Source organism: Ambystoma mexicanum, chromosome 8, assembly GCF_040938575.1.
Source record: "Ambystoma mexicanum isolate Mex_15411 chromosome 8, UKY_AmexF1_1, whole genome shotgun sequence".
NCBI classification, from domain to species: Eukaryota; Metazoa; Chordata; class Amphibia; order Caudata; family Ambystomatidae; genus Ambystoma; species Ambystoma mexicanum.
Window position 1 is genome coordinate 1,293,127,504 of NC_090929.1, and position 24,100 is coordinate 1,293,151,603.

The 24,100-nt window shown below is 43.6% G+C and overlaps 1 protein-coding gene across 3 annotated transcripts in view; it reads left to right on the forward strand.

The window, feature by feature from the left end:
* CFAP46 (cilia and flagella associated protein 46) overlaps positions 1–24,100 on the forward strand; it is a 2,698,259-nt gene that overhangs the window by 92,539 nt on the left and 2,581,620 nt on the right. For all 3 annotated transcript variants that reach the window (XM_069611407.1, XM_069611408.1, XM_069611409.1), the window contains exons 2-3: positions 5,208–5,279; positions 23,726–23,850. In XM_069611407.1, the coding sequence (XP_069467508.1) occupies positions 5,231–5,279; positions 23,726–23,850 (174 nt within the window). In that variant the 5' untranslated portion in view covers positions 5,208–5,230. The remainder of the gene's footprint in view (positions 1–5,207; positions 5,280–23,725; positions 23,851–24,100) is intronic.

Here is a 24,100-nt window from a genome sequence, read left to right on the forward strand (position 1 = left end):
ACTGTTGCTCAAACCCTTTATTTGAATCTGTATTTTTCACCTGTTTACTTATTTTAGCTGCCAAGTTAAATGTCTTGAAGTTCAGAGGCAAATAAGCATTTTAAATCCAAAAATCACAAGTCTGTTTTATTTTCTTCCTTCAAAAGTGTGAGCAACTGATCAGTCCTTTGAAGTTCAATGAGAAGGCTCCTCCCAGAGAATGGAACATTCTGCCCCTTCCCTGTTGGGATGATTGTTCAAGCCTGCCATTGTCTTTGCCTGGGCCACAGACAAATGTCTAATTAGTCCTTTGTCATGAGTATGCGAGGCCTCCCAGCAGCAATTAGTCCTTTCCTGCCAGCAGTGAAGCGTCAATCTTTCCCAGGCTGAGGACTGTCAAGGCAGAATTTTTTTTTTTTTTTTAATTGTTACTTAACTCCAAACTGGGTTACTTTAAATTCACCTAAATCTTTCATTAAAACATATAACACAGTTTATAGGTGGATTCTTACATTAGCAATCCTTTTACATTTCTTAAAGAATTAGGCCTTTCAACAAAAACATGCTTTCAAAACAGGCGATTTTGCACTTTCTTCATGGAAAAACACATTAAACTGAGTTATTTTAAATCTGATTTTCCTATGCAGCACAGGAGTCTGGATACATGTATCCTGGCTTTGTTTAAAGTTTCTGTCTGCACAGCTGATTTTGTTACGTTTCAATTTTAGCCACGTTTTTCCCATGGAACTGAAAACAAATGTTCCTGGACTGCCTTTTCCTTAGATACATTTCATAACTGCTGTTAGTCAATGAGGCCCGGTTCCTCTGAGCCACACTGGATGATCTTGACATTTCAGTACCCTTTTTAATCTCACTGATTCAATGGACATAAATGGATCTAGCGCCAAAAACAGCACTTTTGAAGGTTGCAAAGAAAAGGCATTTTCGGTGTTCAGCACAATTCTGCTGCTTTGCTCCATGTTGAATGTAACAGTACCCACTGGCATGCTCCTGCAGTGAGAACTCTGCTTTTCACCCCCCTGACTGTGTGTCAGGGTGTGCAGCTTTTTGTGACCAAAATGCAGTTTTGCAGATTTTGGCGCGCACAGGAGTCGGCGCATTTATTTTGAGCTGTTTCTTTCCCCATTTGTAAAGTGATGCAGCGGGGCACATTGGAATGGTTCACAATATCCCACAACATGCGTTATATAGAACAAGATTTCTTCACCTCCACACACACACACACACATCTATTCCAAGACCTCCTGTGATGTGGTGTCACAACTTGGCTGTGTAGAAATATGCTGATATAACTATTTGAATTCCAATGTGGTATGTTGATCGGAAAATGTCACCAACTTGTGTGTCTATGGTCGTCAAAATTATTCAGGGCACAGAAAACTTAACATCTTGCTGAAATTGGGACCCTAGAACAGAAACAGAAACAGAAACTCAAAGGCTAAACCAAGTACTGAAGACAACTCAATAGGGTGAGGACGCAGTTTAAATAGGTGACTAAAAAAGATCTATGAAGTATTTCATTAAGGTAAAACCGTTAATCTTCAGGCAAGGAGATGGACGCACTAGTTGGATTGCATACTTATTGGGAACGGATGGCTCCAAAATGGGCATGTTATCCAAGGAATTAGGGGAATAATGGGTCACTTATATCAGGTGACTTGACCATCGATTCACTTGAATGTCCTGCAAGTCTTACTATATTCCAAAAAGAAGTGCAAGTAATATACAGAAGGAGATATAAAAAAGGTAGAAGCCCAAACAGTAACCCGGATTTCTCACATACTACGTGTTCTACATCCAAGTCCTTTCCTAAGTATTTATTTATATAATGGATCAGTAGGCAAAAAGACTTGAAGCCCTTAGTCTATTTGGCCAAGGAAAATCTTTCTTTTGGGTTTTGACATATTTCAAAAGGGACCCCATATGGCAGCACATTCAGGTAATGCATTACGCAAGGCATATGTGAGTTTCTCATGTGTAAGCATCGCCCATAATCTGGCATACCAGACATGAATATCGGAATGTTGTGCAGAAAATCAGTAGGAAGAAACTAGTAATTCTGCAACAAAAAATGCTCTAGTGGTTAGATTACTTCTCTTTGCGGACCGAGGATTGCCCCTTCCTGATGCCTTGCCCAAAGGTGATTGCTCTGGAGGCTTTAGGCGTCCAAGATCAGAGCTCTGATTTACATCAGCCACCACAGTATCCCAAAGGGGCATGTCCACAAAATGTACAAATGGGTCCACCTTTGTTCATCCTTCTTGTTCCAAAGATTTGTCTACCTCAGCATACCATATCTGCATGTAAGGTAGATTCTCCTGATGATAAGGTTTTCTATAATTGTATGCCATCACTTTCAAAGATGTGCCGACGTGTTGACATTTGCGTACATCTTGGGTACAATGGGGCATATTGTAATTATAACTGTTTATTTATATAGTGCCTATACACAGGAAGTGTTTCAAAGCGCTCAAGGAGTGTGGGAACAAGGGGAAAACACAACAGTTGCTCCGAGTCCCTGAAATTGTGAGATGATAATAGTCTGCACAGACAGAGTAAGTGCGTAACATACATTTAACAATTGAGAAACAGCAAATAGGCCTGACAATGATTTTTGCAGTTTTACCAGTGCAATTAGGGGAGCAGACAGGGGAGACCAGACAAACGATCTTCAGGCATGTTGCATTTGGATCGTGCAAGTGCACAGACCGTAACAGGGAGGCGGAGGTCCAAGTGCATCCAGTCGGTGAAGAATGGGGTAAGTGCAGGGAGAGCCACTCTCTTGTGTTATTACTTAGTGGCGTGGAGGTGGGGGTTGTAGGGCCCTGAGGCAAGTAGGAGAGAGCACTGGCAGGGGTGCCCGGGGCCTGTGAGACTGAGGTACACCAGGCAGCCAGTTAGCAAGCTGTAAGGAAGAGTAGGGCGAGATGGAGAGAGCAGAGAGCTAGGTTAGCAGGATAAAGGGAGAGCAAAGGAAGAAGAGAAGAGGAAGGGCTTGAGGAGTTTCGGAAACTTACGGAGTTCAGGCTCAAGACGGAGGGAGGCAGGGAGGCTATTCCATAGGGAGCCACCTGCTGAGGATAGTGATCACCCTCCAAATCGCTGCTTGGCGAACTGGCTCAATCGCAGAAGGTTGAAGGTAGATGAATGGAGGGCTCGTGGGGGACAGTATTTAGGTAGGCAGCGTTGCAGGTAGGTAGGTGCCAGGCCCCAGAAAACCCTGTGGACAATGCAGAGTGTCTTAAACTTGATCCTTGCAGCCACGGAGAGCCAGTTAAGGGATTTCTGCACCGGAGAGATGCGGTCCATGGGCTTGAGACCAAGAATAAGTCTCACAGTTCTGTTCTGGATCAGTTGCAGTGGGCACCGGGCCAAAGAAGGGAGGTTGAGGAAGAGGTTGTTGCAGTAGTCCAGCCTAGAGCAAACCAAGGCTCTAGAGACAGTGACCCACTGGGGGAAAGTGAGAAAAGGTAGAGTACTTCTGAGGAGGTGTAGCTGATAGACTTTTTTGTGATGTCAGAGATGGGAGAGCGTGGAGTTGAAGATGACCCAATGTTTTTTTCTTCGCGTATGGGTGCTGGCGCAGGACCAAGCAGAGCCACCCTTTGTGAAAGTGGGAAAGCGGGAGCAGGCGTCCCAATGCAAACGATCTCAGTCTTACTGGAGTTAAGGCAGAGGTCATTTGCAGCATACCATGAATGGATAGCGGACAGACAGTCCAATATAAGTGAGGAGAAGGAGGCAGCTGAGAGTAGCCTGAAAGATAGTTGTGTGTCATCCGCGTAACACTGGAAGTTAGAAGTGAAAGTGGCAATCACACGTTCCAAGGCAGCAATATAGACATTGAAGAACCCTGGGTGATCTGGTGTGCCCAAATGTATGCACACTACGAACCGCTTCTAGGTGTAAGTTTATGGGGCTTTCTGGCTCTTTGGGGAGGGCACTCCTCTTTAGAAAGTAAAAGTTGTGAAAAATGTTATTGTTCTCAGGCAGCAATCTATTGTCTAGGAATGGAAAATGTACTCTGGTCCTACTGTGAATAGATGAGTGACTCAATTGTCGTAGCTATTTGTAGCGGGGAGGAATGGACATTCTAGAAGTTTTCTGCCACAGGATGAGGCAATGACGTTGTCATTCTCTGATTTTCAAATGTAAGGGACATGTAGACTATTGGGATGCATCGAAAATCTGGTTTGTGGTATGCCAATGAATTCACATGTTTTTTAATAGACCGCTGATGATTCATTTGAGGTGTGAGTTTGGGTTGGATAGGCGGGTAGTACGCAGGCATGATGCATATTATTTCTGTACTTGCAGAGCTTGGGCCGTACATGATTGAGACTAGGTGTATTGCTGTAGACAGAATGGTGTCATTTTATAATTGTGAACTGGCTCGCCCAACCCAGGATCTGTGTATATGCACATCTCTCTGGCTGGGGGTGTGGGGGAGGGGGGGGTCTGCTCTCAATTGTACTTGCTCTACTTCAGCATGTATTATGTACTGGTTTTGCTCAATGTATGTTTTGACGAATTTGAATGCAGGTTGATTGTTATAAGGGGAATAGTTTGGCCAGGTTTTCACCCTAATAAGGTTCCATGATGCATCATTCAAGTTGCTAACTGTTGAGCAGTGAATAGGCTAAGGTCGATTAGCGCACTAGGATAAAATAAGAACGTAATGGCTACTTACGGGGGGAAGAACTAATAGTGGAAGTCTTTTCGGAGTAGAATAAATTGATCCGGCGAACAAAGCTCAACAGGTGGTGCTTGAAAGCTTGCACTTGAGGCTTTTACATTGCAAGAAATGACACGGGCTGAAGGTACAACGAGAAGGCAGATGGATTACTTGCATACGAGTTGCATGTGCATGTGATTTCAAGTCTTGCCTGTTTGTTCATTCATTTACATTCATTTTTTCTGTTTTTCTTTTAATCAAATGTATTGCCTTACATTCATTTTTTCTGTTTTTCTTTTAATCAAATGTATTGCTTTAATCTTTTTTATTATGTATGCAATGGTTTCGTGAATGGCTTGTAATAAACCAAGCACGATACACAAATAAAAAAATAAATGTGTATAAGCCAAAAAAAGAACATGGATGGTGTTAAAGCATATGGGCACTGTATTAAAAAGTCCTTCAGAAAATGCAAAAAGTACATAAATGGACACCTCCATTGTTTCATCATATTTATGCACTGTCTTTGCAGAAGGTTGTTGTATAAACAGGAACATGGATGTCTTGATTCGCCAGCATCTTTCAGCTGCTCAAAATGAACAAGGTACCGGCCCTATTTGAAACGGATACATGTAGTGTGACTAAATTGTTGTTCTTCAATTGCTCATTATGTCATTGTGCATATGTAGTTACGGGAGGTGGATTTTTAACAATATGGTCATGAAAAAGTGCTAATGTTAGGTCGAAAGCCTGGGATTTATGAGTAGTGACAAAGATATTACGGCTTTGCAAATGTTTTGCTTCCCAGCCACGCTTTGAGGAATAGACATGTGCTCAAAATACAGTGCCATATACTTTCCCCCTCCAGCTCTGAGGGTTTGAACTAAAGCCCTCACATTATGGTCTGTAGGAAACAGCCTGCCCGATGGTGAGCCTGTGCAGTGTCTGCACTTGTTCAGCTAGATGAGTACATCACCTTACTCATGCTGTTTAGGATGTGGAAATCTGGGATCTGCCAAGGTTTCTATGCCCTTTACTCCATGAATATGGCGATGTTATTGTAATGCTCATGGCGGAAACCATCAATGACCACCACAATTGTACAGTTGGTTTTCCAAGGCTTGTGCCTGTGGCTGGTTGGTGTGGGCAAGCCTTCAGGTGTTCTGCACTGCTGTGGGTGAATATGAAAAATAGCTGGGAACTAAATGAGCAAAGCTGGAGAAACTTGTATAAATAAGCTCATGTATCTGGCTGCCTTAATCTGAAGAAGGGTTTAGGTTTTGTGGGTTTACCCCACCAGCAATGTGCAGATACTGTGAGCGTTAATTGTTCAGCTTCTGTAGAACAGGCGAAACGTTAGCTTTCCCCAGATCTTCACGAGAGCACAATCATTGTTTGCGTTATTAGAAAGGTGATGAAGAATGTTGCAGCTGACTATGGAACTATGGAACAAGTTGCTCCCAACTGTTCAAATTGGACAAAGAAAAGGTGGACGTCACCAGCACACATTGTTCACTTTTCTCCGATTGCAATCCAACAGAAGTATTCTCTGAGGATTTGAGCGAGTAGGTTTTTTATGCAAAGCACATTCAACTTTCTTTCTTCTTTCTTTCAATTATCGGAGGCGTGGGCGGACCCACACAGGCGCTTCCCCATCCTAAAGGATGATGCGCACCAGACCCACCAATCATTACTTAGCTTACATAAACTCACAACTCCTCCCACCGCCCCGTCACCTCCCAGAAAAGTCCTCCCACTCAGCTCAGCCACACCTAGCACAATCAACCGAACCCTCATCAATTCTCTCTCCAACATGTCTCTCACACCTAAGCAAAAAATGTCCCACAGTCTCAGGCACCCCACACACCGCACAGTTCCTCGACTCTCGCTTCCCCACTCGAACCAGACAGTCATTCAGCCCCACATGCCCTATCCTCAACCGATTCAGCATCACCTCCTCCCTCCTCCCCCCTCCTCCATTCCAGACTCCCCGCATCCACCTTCACCGACACTTTTCCACGAACACCAAACATCCACCTGCCCTCCACCCCACTCACCCACCTCTCCTGCCACTCATCCATGACCCGTCTCACCATCGCAGCCTTCACCTCATCCACACTCAGTCAACCTCACATCAACCGCTCCCCTCCTCATACCCTCACCCGCCGCCAGATCCACCAACTCATTACACAAAATGCCACTGTGACTGGGGACCCACGCCAACTCCAAATCCATTCCCCCAGGCACACACTGATCAATCTTCCTCCTGATATCCAAAATCACATCCTTCCTATCACCATCCCTTGCCACAATCGCCTGCAACCCACTCAATGAATCTGAGAACACCACCACCTTCTCATACCCCAACTCGCACACCCTATCAATCGCCAATGCAATCTCCAACAACTCAGCCGTACAAATAGACACATCATTCGTCAGTCGCCCCACTTTATACTCCCCAGTGTTTTCCAAATAATATGCCATACCCACTCTCCCAGACACAGGATCTTTCGAACCGTCCGTGAACACCTTGCATCCTTCCTTCCCTTCCACATATGCCTGACCCAAAGCCTTGATCTCACCCCGCAAACCTCGCTTCCCCAACACCACACTCGCCAACTCTAAACACACCTTTGGAGACCCCATCATCCACATCGGCCATCTCACCAAATCCATACCGTCACAGCCAACAACTCGCCTACACCCCACTTCACCCCTTTCTCCCACATATGAAATCCCAAAATGCCCCCCTTCCTCCTTCACCGGTCCCTATAGTAGTCAAACCTCCAATTATACTTCAAACATTCACGCACCGGATGAGCCACACTCTTCGCACTGCACTTCACCCACCACCTCATGGCCTCACACGAGGGTCTAGTTTTTGTTCTCGTTTAATGTACAGCACGGAACATTGGAAACTGAAGTGTTTTTTCTGCAGTAGTGCAGTCTCTTAAGATAACGAAGTCCATGTGCTCAAAGATAATAGCAACATTAGAACCTAGCCTTTATTTACACTTTTTAATTAACATATTTTGCAGCTAAATCTCATTTCTGTAAATGTTTTTTCTCGACATTCTGAGGAATATGTAATCAATTACATCTTTGGTATAGGTCAGTGTTAGTTTAGTAAAATTGCTAGAAGCTGCACAATGGCAAGCTAGAAAAGCATGCTGATGTGCAATAGTCCTACTACTTGCATCCCACCTACGAGACATCACACGCATTCTGCCTTTCCTCATCTGCCTTTTCCAAGTCCTTGATGAGTCTCTAGTATACGCTAACCAGGTCTGCTAAGACCTTCCAGGGTGCCTTCAGAGAAGGCAGCAGAGAATACCAAGCAGACTACCGCAGTGCTTGCCGAGCAGGCTTCACATCAGGATTGCAAACCCTACACTGACTGCATTTGGGCACAGGTTTAAATCTAAGGCACTTTACGGCAGAATTCTTTTGAAATATAATCATACAGTAGGGATCTAAAAGTATCTAAGACCCAGATGTGAAGCCTCTCTGTTCGATACCACATTACAAAAACAATTATCCAAGAGGCAACTAATTCGCAATCTTGACCACTAAGCCCTGGAACGCAATTCTCTAAAGAAAAGTGCTTAAAACCTGGCTATGCGCAAGAACATTGACTATCTGGGATGCTGCCTCCTAGGCATGCAGGAAATTAGCCACCCTCAAAGCTGTGTCAAGCAGCTGAATTCACAGCAGGCGTCTCAGTCCCTGCACAAGAAGAAGGCATCAAAGTTTGGAACTACACTGTTGTCCTCATTACGAATAGTTGGGTAATGGTAAATGAGGCAATGTTTTGGAATTCAGCCTTTTTTTTACACTGCACGCTTTTATGTGTTTGAAAAAAACATATGTAATGACATGACATTTCTTACAGGTGGCAGCATTATCAAAATACTAGCAAAAGGAGGCGGCACCACCTTCATATTTAAGAATACTATCGATATTAGAGCTATTCCCAACCACCAAATCACGTCTGCTGAATCATTATTGATTAAATTGCCTCTAACACCCAACCACACATCAACAGTGCATCTTATCTACTGACCACCGGGACCCATTTCTACATTCGCTGAGGACATTATGTCACTTATCTCCACTAATGCCAAACCCAACTCGCAAAGCATTATACTTGGAGATTTTAATCTTGGCTTCAAAGGCTCTTTGGATACCAATGCTTCTGACTTATCCAGTGCTTTATCTGATCTTGGTTATACTCACCATATTCACGAGCCCACACACATCAAAGGTAGAAGCCTTGATTGGCTCGTTGACCTAAACTGCAACATCAATCTAATATCTGTTTCACCTTGAATTTGGTCAGATGACCACAAAATTACCTTCTCTATCAAAGCCACAACTAACTGCCCTAGTCCAATTATTGCCCCAGAGACCTACACTCGGAACAAGAAAGACATCACCACTGACAAACTCCTCCCTATAATTCTTCCCCTTCTAAATAGCATCCCTCTTCTTCAGACCCCACAGCCCTAGTTGATCTTTACAACCACACAATACTGAAAGCATTAAATACCATTGCCCCATTAAAGGCGCGCAAAGCTAAACCTCAACCCCACCTTATGTCCTGGTTTACACCGCACCTACGAGAGTTGCGCAAAGCTAAATGAATTGCTGAGGCACACTGGAAAAACTGCCTGTCTGTAGCTAATAAATGTTCATTGACCACAGCCTCGTCCAACTACAAAGAAGCCATTATTCTCGCCAAAAAAGATACTTATAATAAACGTATCACACAAGCTGAATCCAATACTAAAGAACTGTTCAAGATACTTAAAGAATTGGAATCTCCAATTGCCCCCGCTGACAAATGTATCACGAATGCGCTATGGTGTACTAACATCCAGAAGGCTCTACTTGATAAAATATCGATGCTGCAAACAAAAATGAACGCCAAAAAATGCAACTTACTCTTAGATCTGGAATGTTGTGCAGTACACAACATCACTATACCTGTGTTCCCTTGCAAACCATTTAGCTTTTCACCCCTGTCAACATGGGAAGTGGGAAATATCATCAGGAAGCTTAAACCCTCCAACTGTTAAGGTGATTTATGCCCTGCACATGTTATTAAAGCAGCTGCACACAATCTCGCTCCCTTCATCACCAACCTCATCTATGCTTCTTTCAAAACTGGAACTGTACCCGACAACCTAAAAGCCGCTTGGATGATCCCCCTAATCAAAAAACCCATACTTGACCCTGGGAACCCATCCAACTACAGGCCCATCACAACGGTTCCCTTCTTACTAAAAATACTAGACCGGGCTTCCTACCTGCAAATACAGGCTTATCTTGAAACTAACAATCTTCTGGGACTCGGGCAATCAGGTTTCTGACCCAGACACGGTACGGAAACTGCTCTGATTGACCATATAACACAAATCCAAGACATAAAAGATGAGGGTAATCTACCCCTCCTACTTTTACTTGACCTATCAGCAGCTTTGGTCAGTCACCAAGCTCTCTGCCAGCTCTTGAAAACAGCTGCACACTTCTCTGACTCAGCCACATTACGGATTAGATCCTTCCTTGCTAACAGAACTAAGAGTCTTCTCTCCAGCAGCCTCTGCTGAACCTTTTCCAGTACTCTGTGGGGTGCCACAAGGCTCATGTGTCTCCCCTACACTGTACAATGTCTTTACAAAGCCTCTCTTCCACATACTTGATCTGGGTGTCACGTATACCAATTACGCTGACGATACCCAGATACTCGTTCCCATCACGGGAGACCACGCAATAGACAATATAGCTCTCAACGAAATCTATTCAAGTAATCCAAGCCTGGATGGCACAACACAGTCTTTGCTTAAACAACAAAAAACAGAGTTGTTAATCCTTGGTTCTCACACCAGACTCAACAAGCTAGACACTGCCTTCAAATGCTTCACTATCGATGGCAACACCATCAATGTCTCTAATAACACGAAAATTCTTGGTATCTACCTTGACGCCACACTATACTTTACTAGAGAAAAGATTTCTATGGTAGCAGCCTCAGCATACACCAGTAAACTGATCACTGCATGCAGGCCGTTCCTCACAACAGCTAACTGTATCACGCTTGCCAGAACCCTAGTTATGTCTAAAATTGACTATTGCAATGCCCTCTACTTAGGGATCTGCCAAAAAAACATTAATAAGCTGCAAGTAACACAGAACAATGCTATCAGGGCTGCACTTAACATCTCTAAGAAATCCCACATATCGGATGCCAGATGCAACTTGCAATGGCTGTCAGTCGAGTACAGAATCTTCTTGAAAACACTTGCTCCAAACCATAAAGTAAGAGCACATCTCACTCCAGCCTACCTCACCAACAGACTTTCCTCACATACTTCCACAGGGCCACTCAGAGTTGCCCAAGTTCATACCATGGCTATCCCGAGATTCAAGCTCCAAAACTCAGGTGGCTCCAGTTTCCCTGTCTTGGCAGCCAAGCTTTGGAACACGCTTCCTGCTTCCCTTAGATCAGAACCCTCCTTCCATTCATTTAGGAGTAACGCGAAACGCTGGCTCCATGAACTTGATCTCAATGGACACCCACAAATGTAGCTTCCTGACAGGAATCTATTTCCTCTACTGTACCTATATCCGTCCGGCACTCTCTCTGGCTTTTATTTTGACTGGTATCTCAGCATACCAGCTATCCAAGATGGAACTGAAAGTCCTCAAGAAAGGGTTATGCTTTGTTCCCAATAACAATAGTACTTTGCTTCGTGAGGAAATAGACTTTTTCAAAACTAATGAGAAAGTTAAGACTTAAAGTCTTCTTTGACTCACAAGATGAGGATACAATGACTACGGAATCACATAAATATCTTGAATTGAAACCTAAGAGTCACTTCAACCCCCCAGTCCAGAATCATATCCTCTCTACTTTTGAGAAAACTGTATTACAGGATTTGAAGAAGATTCAGTTTAAAAATAATACACAAGGCAATTTCTCTTTGAGAGAACGGCAGACACTTAAAAATCTCCTGGATAATCAAACCATCATTTTTAAACCAGCAGATAAGGGTGGAGCATTAGTGCTTATGAATAAACAGGATTACATCGATGAAATCGAGTGCCAGCTTGATGACCATGACACATATATGGAAGTACCCATTAGCCCTACTGAAGCAGTAAGATCCCTCATCAAGAAGATTTTGGATGAGGCAGAAGCCAATGACGTCATCTCAGAAAAGACACGCCTGTTTTTGGAAAACAAACATCCCATCATGCCAGTTATTTACATACTTCCCAAGATACACAAAAGATTGATTAATCCACCTGGACGTCCTATTATAGCAGCCACTGCGAGTCTCCTTGAACCGTTGGCTCAATACTTGGAAAAAATCCTGCAACCTCTCATACAGGAATCGAAGACTTATGGTAAGGACACTATGCATTTTTTGCACAAACTTAAAAATGTGCAATTCGTCAGTGGAAGGGATGTGATGTTCACCATGGATGTTACATCTCTCTATACTAACATCACACACGAAGCTGGTCTTGAAGCAACAGAATGGCTCCTACTCCAATCAGAGCAATGTCAAGGTGACAGACTGTTTGTACTAACTTTACTTAAATTAGTACTTACTGATAATTTTTTCAAATTCCAAGATAGTTTCTTCCTTCAGATTTGTGGAACTAGCATGGGGGCAGCAATGGCACCTTGCTACGCTAACACCTACATGTATTACCTGGAGCACGAAAACATTCTCAGTTCACCTAGATGGATGAGGAATTTACCACTATATTTAAGATACATTGACGATATCTTTGGAATCTGGTCTGGTCCGGAAGAAGAAGTGCAAAACTTTTATGAAATAATGAACTCAATTCATCCTCGAATTAAGTTCACTACAGCAACAAGCGACACTACCATCCACTTTTTGGATGTGGAGGTATATGCCAGTAATAACTCTCTCGAGACAAGGATCTACACTAAGAAGACCGATAGAAACAGCCTGCTGCTTGCTACAAGCTTTCATCCGAAAAGAACTGTCGATGGTGTCCCGTTTAGTCAATTTCTGCGTTACAAAAGGATTATCTCTGAGACCAATGAGTATGAACGTCAATCACGACAATTGGAAACCAAATTCTCATCTAGAGGGTATAACCAGTCAAAAATCACAGAAGTCGCAGACAAAGTGAGGAGCACTGCAAGAGAGACACTATTGACTCCACAACCCCCCAAGCCGGGAGAAGCACTTGTCTACGTCACTACCTATTCTATGCAGAGTATGAAGATCCAAAGGGTCATTAAAAAGAACTGGAGCATGTTTAGAATGGACCCACAGTTACAACAACTGTTTCATGAACCTCCTACTTTTGCTTACAGGAACAGTAGGTCCTTGCGTAAGAGCCTTGTCAAAGCTGAAATTCCATCTCCCAGTCTACAGAAAACATTTAAGGGGACTATTCCATGTCACAATTGCCAGCACTGCAGCAACATCATTAAAGGCAACAGCATATCACACCCCCACTCTGGCAAACCTATTTTTCTCAAGCATTCTTGCACATGTGATGCCCAAAATGTTATTTATGCATTAAAATGTCCTTGTGGGTTATACTACGTAGGCATGACGACCAGAAAAGTCAAAGTTAGATGGTCTGAGCACAAATCTAATATCCGCACTAAGAGTCGCAAGTCACCAGTATCACTACACTTTTCTGAAGCACGTCAAACCATTGCTCAATTGAAATGTGTTATCTTGGAACAAATCACAGCAGGAAGCAGGGGTGGAGATGTGCAGCGTAAACTATTGCAACGTGAGATTTTATGGATTGAACTCTTGGACTCTCTAAGCCCAAGTGGCATGAATACAGAATTCGACCTTATGTGCTTTGTATAAACCTGTTGTCTCTTTGAAAACTAGTATGCTCTGCTTGTATTAATATGTCACTCCAATTAGCACCATTCACACACTCTGCGATCATTATTGTTTGTGTGTTTTAAATTTGACAACATGTACCATCCAGTGCGGTACTTACCGCATGATGTATTTTCATTTGATACCCCATTGCTTTGTTGAGCTCCTCCTCACCTCTCATCGAGGTAGACTGTTGACCTTTTACCTCCCCGATGTTCTCAGTTCTCCTCCGACTTGTGATGTCTCCTTGTCAGCTATTCTTCAAGTTCTGACATGAATCTGACTCTCCCTTCTGCCTTGTTGTTGGCTGCTTGCCCGCGCCCAGGGCTTTGAGTTCTCCTCTACGTTTCCATACATCTCGTGGCCTCCTTGAATTGCCCATGGAGATTAGACTCCTCCATTGTTGTCGATCACTGTCTCCGTCCCTTTTTGGGTTTTTTAGACCTTTTCTCTTACCTTTGTCGATGCTGGTTAGCTTCTGCTGACCGATCGCCATGATTAATCACTTGCCGCGCCGTGGGGGCACCCCGTAGTTCCTTTGAACTACGGTTGTTGCCCCCACGCACACGTTATTTTAACCCCTTGACTAGGTCTTATGTTGGACACGTACTGCCCTTCTCTTAATGACCATTTGTCATTTAACAGCTGTTATGTGCAGCCCTTTCTCCGGACTGCTCGAGACCGCCCCGTCCCTTTTCAGTGTGTCACTCTTGTTTACTGTTACATTACCTTGGCAACGCTGCACTCGTTGGTGCCCACACCAAGATGGACGTCGCTTTTGGTGCTCTCATGCGCATGCGCGGGGTTACCAAGACGACGCTGTAGTTTTGGGAAGCTCAGTTACTTCGCTCGCACTGCAGCGGCGAGATGTTCATTGCGTGTTCGCATTGGAAGGTATGCATTTTTTGTTTCCCTGAAACCAGTTACACGTTGCAATAACCTGGTCCACGTACCTCGCTTGGTTGAGACTTTAGTATTATATTATTGTACTCGCTTTTATTATATACCTTGGACTTCACTGTACAGCTAAACCTTACCGGTATGTGTTGCTGCACTTGTGCAGTGTTCTAAAGCCTCCAATTCCCCTTGTTCATGCAGTTTACTTGCATTTGTTCGTACGGGCTAATGCCTAACGATTTGTCGTAGTCTGTCATTGTTTACTGTCTGTACTTATATTCTAAATCTCTCTTTCTCTTCACTATGGACTGATTGCCCGTTATTGGTGGGCTTAATAGCTTAACTTTTGTCCTTACCTCCATAGATACCCCAACATACTGTGGTTTTTGGCTATCCGTTGTTTCTTGTCTGGATTACCTGTCTGTTTCCTGGCACTTATATCAGCAAGGTTAGTGACTCTGACTCGTCTCACTATGTTAATTGACTTCATGTAAATCAGAGAGTTTTTATTGAAATATCTTTTTTCTTTCCTACCCCACAGAGACTGTGTTAGAATCTAATGTTTATGAAAATAAAAATGAAGTCTATCCCCTGAAGATGGTTCCATGAACTGAAACACGTCGGTCTTATTCGGGTCACACCTAGGGAACACTGATTGTACTACTGTTTGCTTACTAATGTACGACTTGTTGGACTCAGAAGATTAAAATCCATAAGACAGCTCTAGTGTTTTCGTTCTGATTGTTCTATCGGTTTGACCTCTATGACTGTATATTTTATCCTGAATAATACTGCCAAATGCTCTAAATGACCCTTTCTGTTGCAAATAAGAGAAGTTCACACGTTGTTAACACATCGTAAAATTTACGCCTCTTTTGGCACCAAATGTTTAATTAATTTTAATAGAAATAGAGGGATATCTTTTTCCCTATTTGAGTGCATCTGGGCTTGCTGTGTAGCAATACACAGCTTTGGATTCTTTTTATTTTGACTTGCACTGTATTGCCTTACCCACTACTTTGTAATGCCTGACTAGACTATGTAACCTTTGTATATACTGTATATGCTGTGTAACACTTGCTCTTCTATGTGGTTTCAGGATATTCCTCATTAATATTCATGAGCAAAAATGTGCATACATTTAGAATCCTTGCATGCAAACTTATCTCATGAATATTAATGAAGGTTATCCTGAAAATCTGATATGGTTCTGGTCCTCAAGGACTGGAGTTGGACAACCCTGATTTAGAATATGCTTCATCACACTGGACACAGGTGACCTCTCTACACACACTTCTTTAATACCTTTTGGCGTCATCTGCTTGACCTTTAAAGGCACCTTCTATAGTCCTCAGATTGTATCATTGCCTTACTACTTTCATATTTATCACAGTTAAATAAATTATTTCCCATACCATGTTGTCTGTGGCATTATTAGAAATTACTTAGATTTCAGAAAATATGTACTTTAGAAAGAATATTTGTAAGGTAGCAGATGTTTTTATTAAAACTCATTTAATGTGACCTATCCAAAGAACTTCAGCTGAAGTTACAGGAGGCATCAAAAAGAAAGGAAAACATGAAGGATTTCTGAGGCCCAGCAGATTCACCGGTTTGTATTTAATGCCTTGAAGGAAGGAGATCCGTGAACTGAGCATAGTGTATTTCGGGGAGCACGGCCTGTGTGATTCATCATGGCGGCCTAGTGGTGAGGGTGGAGAGCTGATGGACAGCTGTGGAAGCTGGGATGGTGGCCCTGGTGTACCCTGACACAAGCTAAGCAAGCATCAGGCACACTTAAGTGAAAATGTAAAATTTTAGAGGTCTTTGACACATGACATGCATAATATGAAACACAAAAGGGCTTTTTTTAATCCAATGTTAATACGGGAGTGATGCAGAGTCTCTGGTGTCATTACAGACCCTGCTTCTCGTTTGTTTTACATGCGGATTACAAGATGCTATGTTGCTGAGACTCGCTGAGCCTGTTCTTTTTTTGTGCATTTTCACTGACTTTTACCCTGCTTGTTAAGTCTGTTTTCACTACATGCTTCACCGGACTCCGCTTCCGCCCACGCGCGCTACCTTCAAAACCATAAGGTATAGCGAAGCATGGCGGAGTGTTGCAGAGTGTCTGGTGTCCAGCGGCCAATGGACGAGGCGATGCATCTAAGGAGCTTTAAACATCGAGCAAAGAAGCCTGCCCCAACTGTGTCAGCAGCCAACTCCCACCAAGCCATGTACAGCAAACGGCGAGCGCACCGACCAGGCGGTGAGTAACCTTCTGTCTTCATTTGCAAGTATCACCAACTCTGCCTTCAATCCGCCACGGGCCCTGGAATATTTGGCAACCCCGAGCCATAGAAATATCCCAGCCCCTCTTTCTCTTCAAACCTTGAGGGACGCCCTGTGTGATGCAGGAGTGGCATCTCCTGTGACCAGGCTGCGCCCTGAATTGAGCCCACGTACTATCCAGCATGTCCCTGCATCTAGTTCTACATTGGTGGGTGCCTCACGCCCTCCACATCCCATACACAACCCACTTGCTGGTCTAGCTGGAGGCTACACTGACTTACCTGCCCCCTCCAAGAGGTGGGCCTCCTCAAGGAACTTGCGCCACAGGCGGCTGGTCATTCATTGAATGTAGAGGGGAGAGATTTGCTAATCTTGACTCCTGGTCTGCCAGTCCTGATAGAGGCTCAAATTCACAACCAGTCGCCTGACATCAACAAAAATACTCTATCACCCCCTTCACCTATGGTGGATCCAACGCAGGGGAGCCCAACTCAGGGGCTGGTAAAAGCAGCGACTGATTCGAATTCTGGTGTGAGCCCGGTCCCGTTGGGGCCCCTGCGAGAGGAACAAGAGGTCGATCTACCCTCGCCTCTTTGTAACAACCCGCCACCCCTACGGTGCTATCCAAGGACCTCATGCTCCTACCATCGGCAAATTCGGAGGCCAATTCTTTTCACAGGTCCAGAAAGCCCGCCCAAGGTCGTAACCATCTACAATTATGTCCAAAATCCCTGCATTTATCATAGACTGCACTTGCGAGGTCCACCCTCGAGTCCAACAGTTCCATCGATATTTACTTAAAATCAGCCTGCCCTAACATCTGGTGTTAATGCGGGTGATGTTTCGTAAGCTGACATTCTGGGAGGTGTGGAGGCTTGGGGCTGCCCTCCCAACGTCCTGCCATGTACAGACGAGGACATTCCTCTGGACCCTAACATCATCGTCCCTTTCAACTTTATGGCTCAACACAGGACTATTAAGCCTAAACTATCCTCATTAACAATTCCACCGGAAAAAACAAGTGATAGGACTATACCTGCTGTTGATATGGAGTCCACTAAAAGTATGGAACCAGCGCTGGCGTTGGTCTCAGGTAAAATCTGTCCGTACTGTGACACCAACTACACGCCAGCCAGTCGTCTAACTGGTCTGATGGGGGCATCCGTCCATCTATGTCCTTCCACCAGCGAAAAAGAGCCTGAAGTGTCAGCACTTGACTTGCCAAACAGTGGGGCTTGCACTAAGGAAGTACCTCATCAGCACGGAAGGGATCAGGTTTGAGGTCGGATGAAGACTCACCAAAACCAAGCACACAGCGGCTGGATGAGGAGGCACACTCAATGTACACATTGAAATCTGTTGTCCCTGACTCACCTTTACTTTCTTTCGAGCAAACCCAGCCACGAGGTGTGTATATCGACCAGTCACCAAAGCCTCCTTCGCTTAATGCATCAACACGCAAGGACAAACTTGACCTCTTCTCTTTTATGTCGACCTTGACTATAGCCTTAGCACCGTTCACTAAATTATACGAACAAGTGAACGAAACGCTAAAGGATCACACCACGCTTTTGGCGATGACTCATTCTAAATTGATCTTTCTTGGAGGCTTCATCACAGGAAATGAGGACAGGTGCCCAGGTCTAAGTATGACCTCTCAAGCAACACAAACTATGGGCTCAACCAGTTCTAAAGCTGTGCAGACAATCCACGCACCCCCCCCCCAGTTGACATTGGATTACCAAATTTCACCAGCCCCCCCAACACACCCCGAAGATGAACACCTCCACACTATGTGGCAAACGGTCCATGGTCCTGCACTGATGCAGCACTCCAAACCATTGCAGTATTAGCTGAAGGGGAAGGGGCCAGAGGAAGTCGGGCTTTTCCCATTTTCAGCCAACAAAAACTGGCGCCTTCAAGGAAAAGAGAGAAAAGTAATAGGAAAAATACTGTAGTAGATCATCAACCGAGACTTAAACCCTCTGAGTCAGGGGGGAGGTCCCCCAAAACCAGCCCCAAGAAGGGTGTCTCTAAACTAGAAAACCAAGCAAGCGGGGTCTCTTTCAGCCAAACCTGCTGACATGCAGGCACCCAGCGTAACTGCCCCTGCACCAATACCTACGCTGAGTCCTACATTGCAGACTCTTCTTGAACTCTCAACTTATTCAATAGAGGAAACATCCTCTCTTCTAGAAGAGAGAAAAGGTGCCCGCCTTACATCCTGCCAGCACAGAAGCAAGAGAAGCTCACTCAGAAATAACCATGGAGCCGCCAGCCTCCCCGGTATTCGAATATATGGCTGAAAAAAGACAGTCTAAGAACTAACGATCTAGTGGTCGTAAAGGAACCGGAATCTTACGCACCACCATCTTTACAACCAACACAACAGGAATCCTATGATGCACGCCAAAGCAGGGCAGAGCACGAAAGAGCTCAAGATATCAACAGGACCTATCCTGATTCTGTTCAAGTGAGGCTAAGGCGGGTAAACCCCCTGACCCCCTCTCTGAAACTGGAGAGTCCTGGACCACAGGAACACTCTCGTACTCAACCGGCGATTGGTCCTGGAACTCGTCCATTCAATCACCAGCTTACACCAGCTACGTCTGACTTACCTCCAACTTATTGAATTTCATGATAAGAAATGCCTGGATTCAGTGTTTCTCCATATCCCTTCGCCAGCCGTCAAAAATATGTTACTAGACTCCACAGAGAGTCTATTGATGCTGAGGTTTGACTTGAGAAGTGCAAATTCCACAGATGAAGCCAGGCCAAGTCATGCCCATCTTCTAAAACTACACACACCATAGTCATAATCCAACATCAAGGGAGACAAGGGCTAGCTGGCTTTGGGAGATCTTTACCATACCTGGATACCCTGAATCTGGACAGGGTGCCTTCTGGCCCCGAACTGAAATTAAACATCACCTTCCAGGCAAATTGGTCTACCAGGCAGGTGGGTAATGTGAACGTAAAGGACCCTTTAACGAGGCCGACCCTTGCAGCATTTGATGGGTCTTGGCTGGCAAGTGCACTGGTGCCTAACAAGTCATTTTGGCAACCCAGCTGCAACTTAGTCGAACAATGCCGAGACCATTATTCGACTAAAACGTCAGTCTCGCCAGCCAGAATTTGTGAAATTGGCCTCCGGGAACACCAGGGGATTCTCCCATCTACTAAGACCAAGCGACATAAACCTGAGTACGACCTACATTGTCTCCAGCAGACCTGGCTAATGAAGAAACTAGCTTGCTTTGAGCTGTCAATTAGACCTGCAACTAAGGGGGCTGTCGGTTACCCTTCGGCGGGTCTCCTCACAGCAGTAAAATCAGGGCTCCTCCTGAAGTCTGCTTCAACGAACCACCTTATTCAAGAGATTGTGATTGAATGTGATTTTTCTGCTGGCCGAAACAACCTGAGCAAAATTACAATCATTAATGTCTATTGGAATCCAGCTTTGATTTCGGATGATTTATTCATAAGTCAGGTTAGTAAACATCTAGACCACGCATTCATCACCCAGCAGTCGAAGTACATTATTATGTGTGGCGATTTAAATTTACCGGACTTAGTGAAAACAAAGAACCAGGCTGGAACTACGATGACCCACGACATGCAAGACGCAATCTATGGAATTCCTTGATGGATTCTAGAGCAATGTCACTTCTTAATGGCAACTTCAGTGGCGACTCGCCTTCTCAACCGACATGGGAAAATCTGGGCCATTCATCGACCCTTGATTATATCTATGTATCTGCCAACTTCTTGCCTCTGGTTATCAACTTCCAGGTGATCAAGACAATTCACAGCAATCACCATCTTCTTCTTTTGGCTTGGAAAGCAGTGAGTAGAATTTCCTAATGCTCGGATTGCTTTTAGGATTACTCTTCTTTTCTTTTTGTTTGTTTTTGCTTTTGTTATTTTTCTTCTGCTTTTGCTAAAAAATTGTTGATCAATTTTAATGCAATAAATACATTTTAAAAATACATTCTAAGCTACAAGCTATTGGATCATTATTTCCAAAACCTTGCTACACACCATAGCGAGGGCAAACATCATCATAGCGGATCGCTGTCTGGTCAGATAGTCTCTTATGCCCTGAGATTCAACTGGTTTGGTAAGGAGCCTTCCTAAGCAACTTCTCTGGGACCTTGAATAATGATCGAGGAGACCAAGTCAAAGATTATTTTGTAATTTAACAACAATGGCGCAAGTGCCCATAACAATAGCTGGGATGCCTTTTAATTTTGTGATTAGGAGCAAGATCATGGCGTTTGGGAGAGAACTGGCAAGAGCTAGAAATCTAGACTTAGAGCGTTGAATCCTACGGCTGATTTGTGATGCTGACCATAGTGACTGCTTATAAATAGAATCTTGTGTAAATTAAATGCATTCAGAGGTCAAAGAAATACACTGGGAATTAATATGGCAGAAAATACTGCTTTACATTTGATATGCCTGTTCTACAGAAAAACTATTTAAGCTAACACTATAGGATCACTCCCTAAAAGCAAAAGTAAATCAAGCCACCATTTGAACACTAATGGACACCAAGGAGAATATAATACGAGACGAAGCTGGGAGATTTTTGTGAATAACATATGAAACCTCACAGTTGAGCTATCAAGTGATCAAGCTCTCTTGGGCATAGCTGAATCCCAGCCTCCCACCTTTCTTCTGGACAGGACAGGCTGGAGGTATCCATTGGACCAGTGCAGGTTGTACTAGTTTTAAAGTCTCTACACATGAAGGAACAAGAATATATGTCCTTACCAACCTCTTTTTTTTACAAACAATTTACCAAACTGTTTATCACATGTCACAAAACGTTTTAATTCCTCTGATCGATAATCCGATTGATCGGCAAATAAGTGAAAGACCTTGAAGAATGTGGTTCCTATCACTCTACTGCTCTTTTGAATGTGGATCCAAAACCTTTTCATAGATCTTGGAAAACAGATTGGAATCCATTCTACTCAAATGTATTCTTTCCGATCAAGCAGATTTCATTTCTGTTCACCAGGCCATTGGTAATATTCGGAAAGTGATTCATTTATTGGATGAAGACAAGAGTTTCACTAAGGCGTCCTCTGACCTTTTGTTGCTTGATAAAGAAAACATGAAGACATTAGAATTTGGAAATGTTTGCAATCCTACTGTAATCCCAGTTCCAGAATTAAAGTTAGAAATAATCTTCCTTAGAGTTTCACCCTTGGTAGAAAGATGAGGCATAGATTTCCTGTCTTCCATTGCTCCTTGCATTAGCTATGGAGCGCTTTGCTAAAAAGAGTGCAAAGAAACTGGGCTTTCTGAATTGAAATTGGCCATGTTTGTGGACGACTTTCTGTTAATGCTTCATACTCGCACTACATCCTTGTCGGCCATCCTTTCTGAGTTAGGAATTTGTGAACTGCATGCTTCAAGATGAACTCTACAAAGTCACAGCTTGCAGAACAACCCCTGACCTTGATGTAGGATCTCAATCTGCAACATACCAGAAAGGCAAAATTCGCCCTACTGAGAACATGGGTAGCATACTGGGAAAGAGGTTAGAAAGCAATCAATTTACTAGTTCAGACGGAACCACTCAAATGTAAAGGCTGTTCATGCTAGGAGGTATTGGGTGGAAATGTACTCGGAGATGCTGATTAGATAAATAAAACGTTCTAGGTGACCTTCTATGCTGCAGAGCAATACAACAAAGAAGCACCAAAGAGGTTTCTGTCTAACTTTCAAGTCCAAAACGCTGGAGAAATGGAGTTACAGGTAAGAAACTACTCCCTTCCTGAGCATATACGTGAAAAAACATTGAACATCATTTCATGGCCCTATCCACTGGATAACCTCTGCATAATTCACTTTGAACAGAACATTTGCTTGCCTCTGAAAAGCTATTACCCTCTGCATTGGGGCTCAGGTCCCTGTCCACCCAGCTGCATACCCGCATTGCCTCCTGGCAACCCTTCCACTCTGGTCTGTATCTGTAACCCTACAGTCCCCTTACCTGCACTTATCAGACACCTGTTGTCTTCGCTTAACTCTTGCACTTGCCACCTGCTGGCCACACTACTTGTTTGTTTTGATCCCGTGTTCAGCACTTTCCAATCCTCCCCTTCCCCCCTTCCCTCTCCCCTCCACTTGCACGATCCCAATGTCACTGGGCCTTTTAAGATTGTTGTCTTGTCCTCCCTTGTACTCCTCCCTTGCCTCATTGCACTTTGAAACACTTGTGTATGGGCGCGCTATAAATAAAATATCATATCCTATTATTGTGACACAACAGCTCTGGTCAACGCCACCTGACTCCAGTTTGGTACAATCCGTCTTCAGATGGGAACTAAATAGGATTTCTTTTTGAAGTAAGAAGAAATTAAAAGGAGCAAACAATTTTATACATCATGGAATGGGGTGAAGCATAAGAAGTGGACGTATTTGGGGGGCAATGTAAAAATGACTCCTAGCTGAAGAGATCTAAATCCCTACTTTACTGCATTGTTATTATTATTATATAATTTGTTGATTTACCAAATGCAGAAAGTCTATATGTTAGAGTTCCATACATAACGCTCATGTTTGGCTGATCAATCCGTATGTTTATATTGTAGCTCCGATGCTGTGGGCATTTGTAAATGACAATGTAAACAAGTAGCTTTGTAAATAATAGTCATGGTAATATGCATAATGTATTATCTGGTTACCTGAATTCTTTTTGTATCTTGTCCCGTGCATCCCTTGGGCTGGGAGGATAGCTCAGGGCAACGCTTTTGTCTTGGAAGCAGGACAACGCAGAGCAACACAGGTTATGAACCCTGGTCCTGTGCTTAGAGCCTGGACTATGGTATTAAGCATGTTATAAAAGATGAATTAATCCCTCTGCTCACCCAAACATCTTTCTTCTTATTTGGTACTTTGTCATCAGAAGTATTCGCTATTTTTAATTAGCTCTGTTTATTTTTTTAAGGAACTTATTCATTAAAACAGGCTTACAAATCATTGAAGGAAGCTAGCACAGAAAAATCGGCCATTGATTCCTCGGATAGCTTCAGCTCGGATTTGTACATCCTATGTGCAGAGCAGGCTCTTCAGGTAAAAAACTGTTTACATTTTTTTAGCTGGGAATTGCTAAAATCATGTTGAAGAAAAGCTGGTTAACTGTCATGACCTGTGTAGCCTCTTATCTATGTAGAATCCACTCGACAAAAGTAGCATTTGAAATTTTGAGTGGCGGCACCAGATTCTGCCCCACGCTTGGGATTTATTTCACATATTTTTTGTGTTCTTAATTTTCTTTTTAGGACTTCTTGATGGCACAATTATGTTCAAATCCCACAACGAA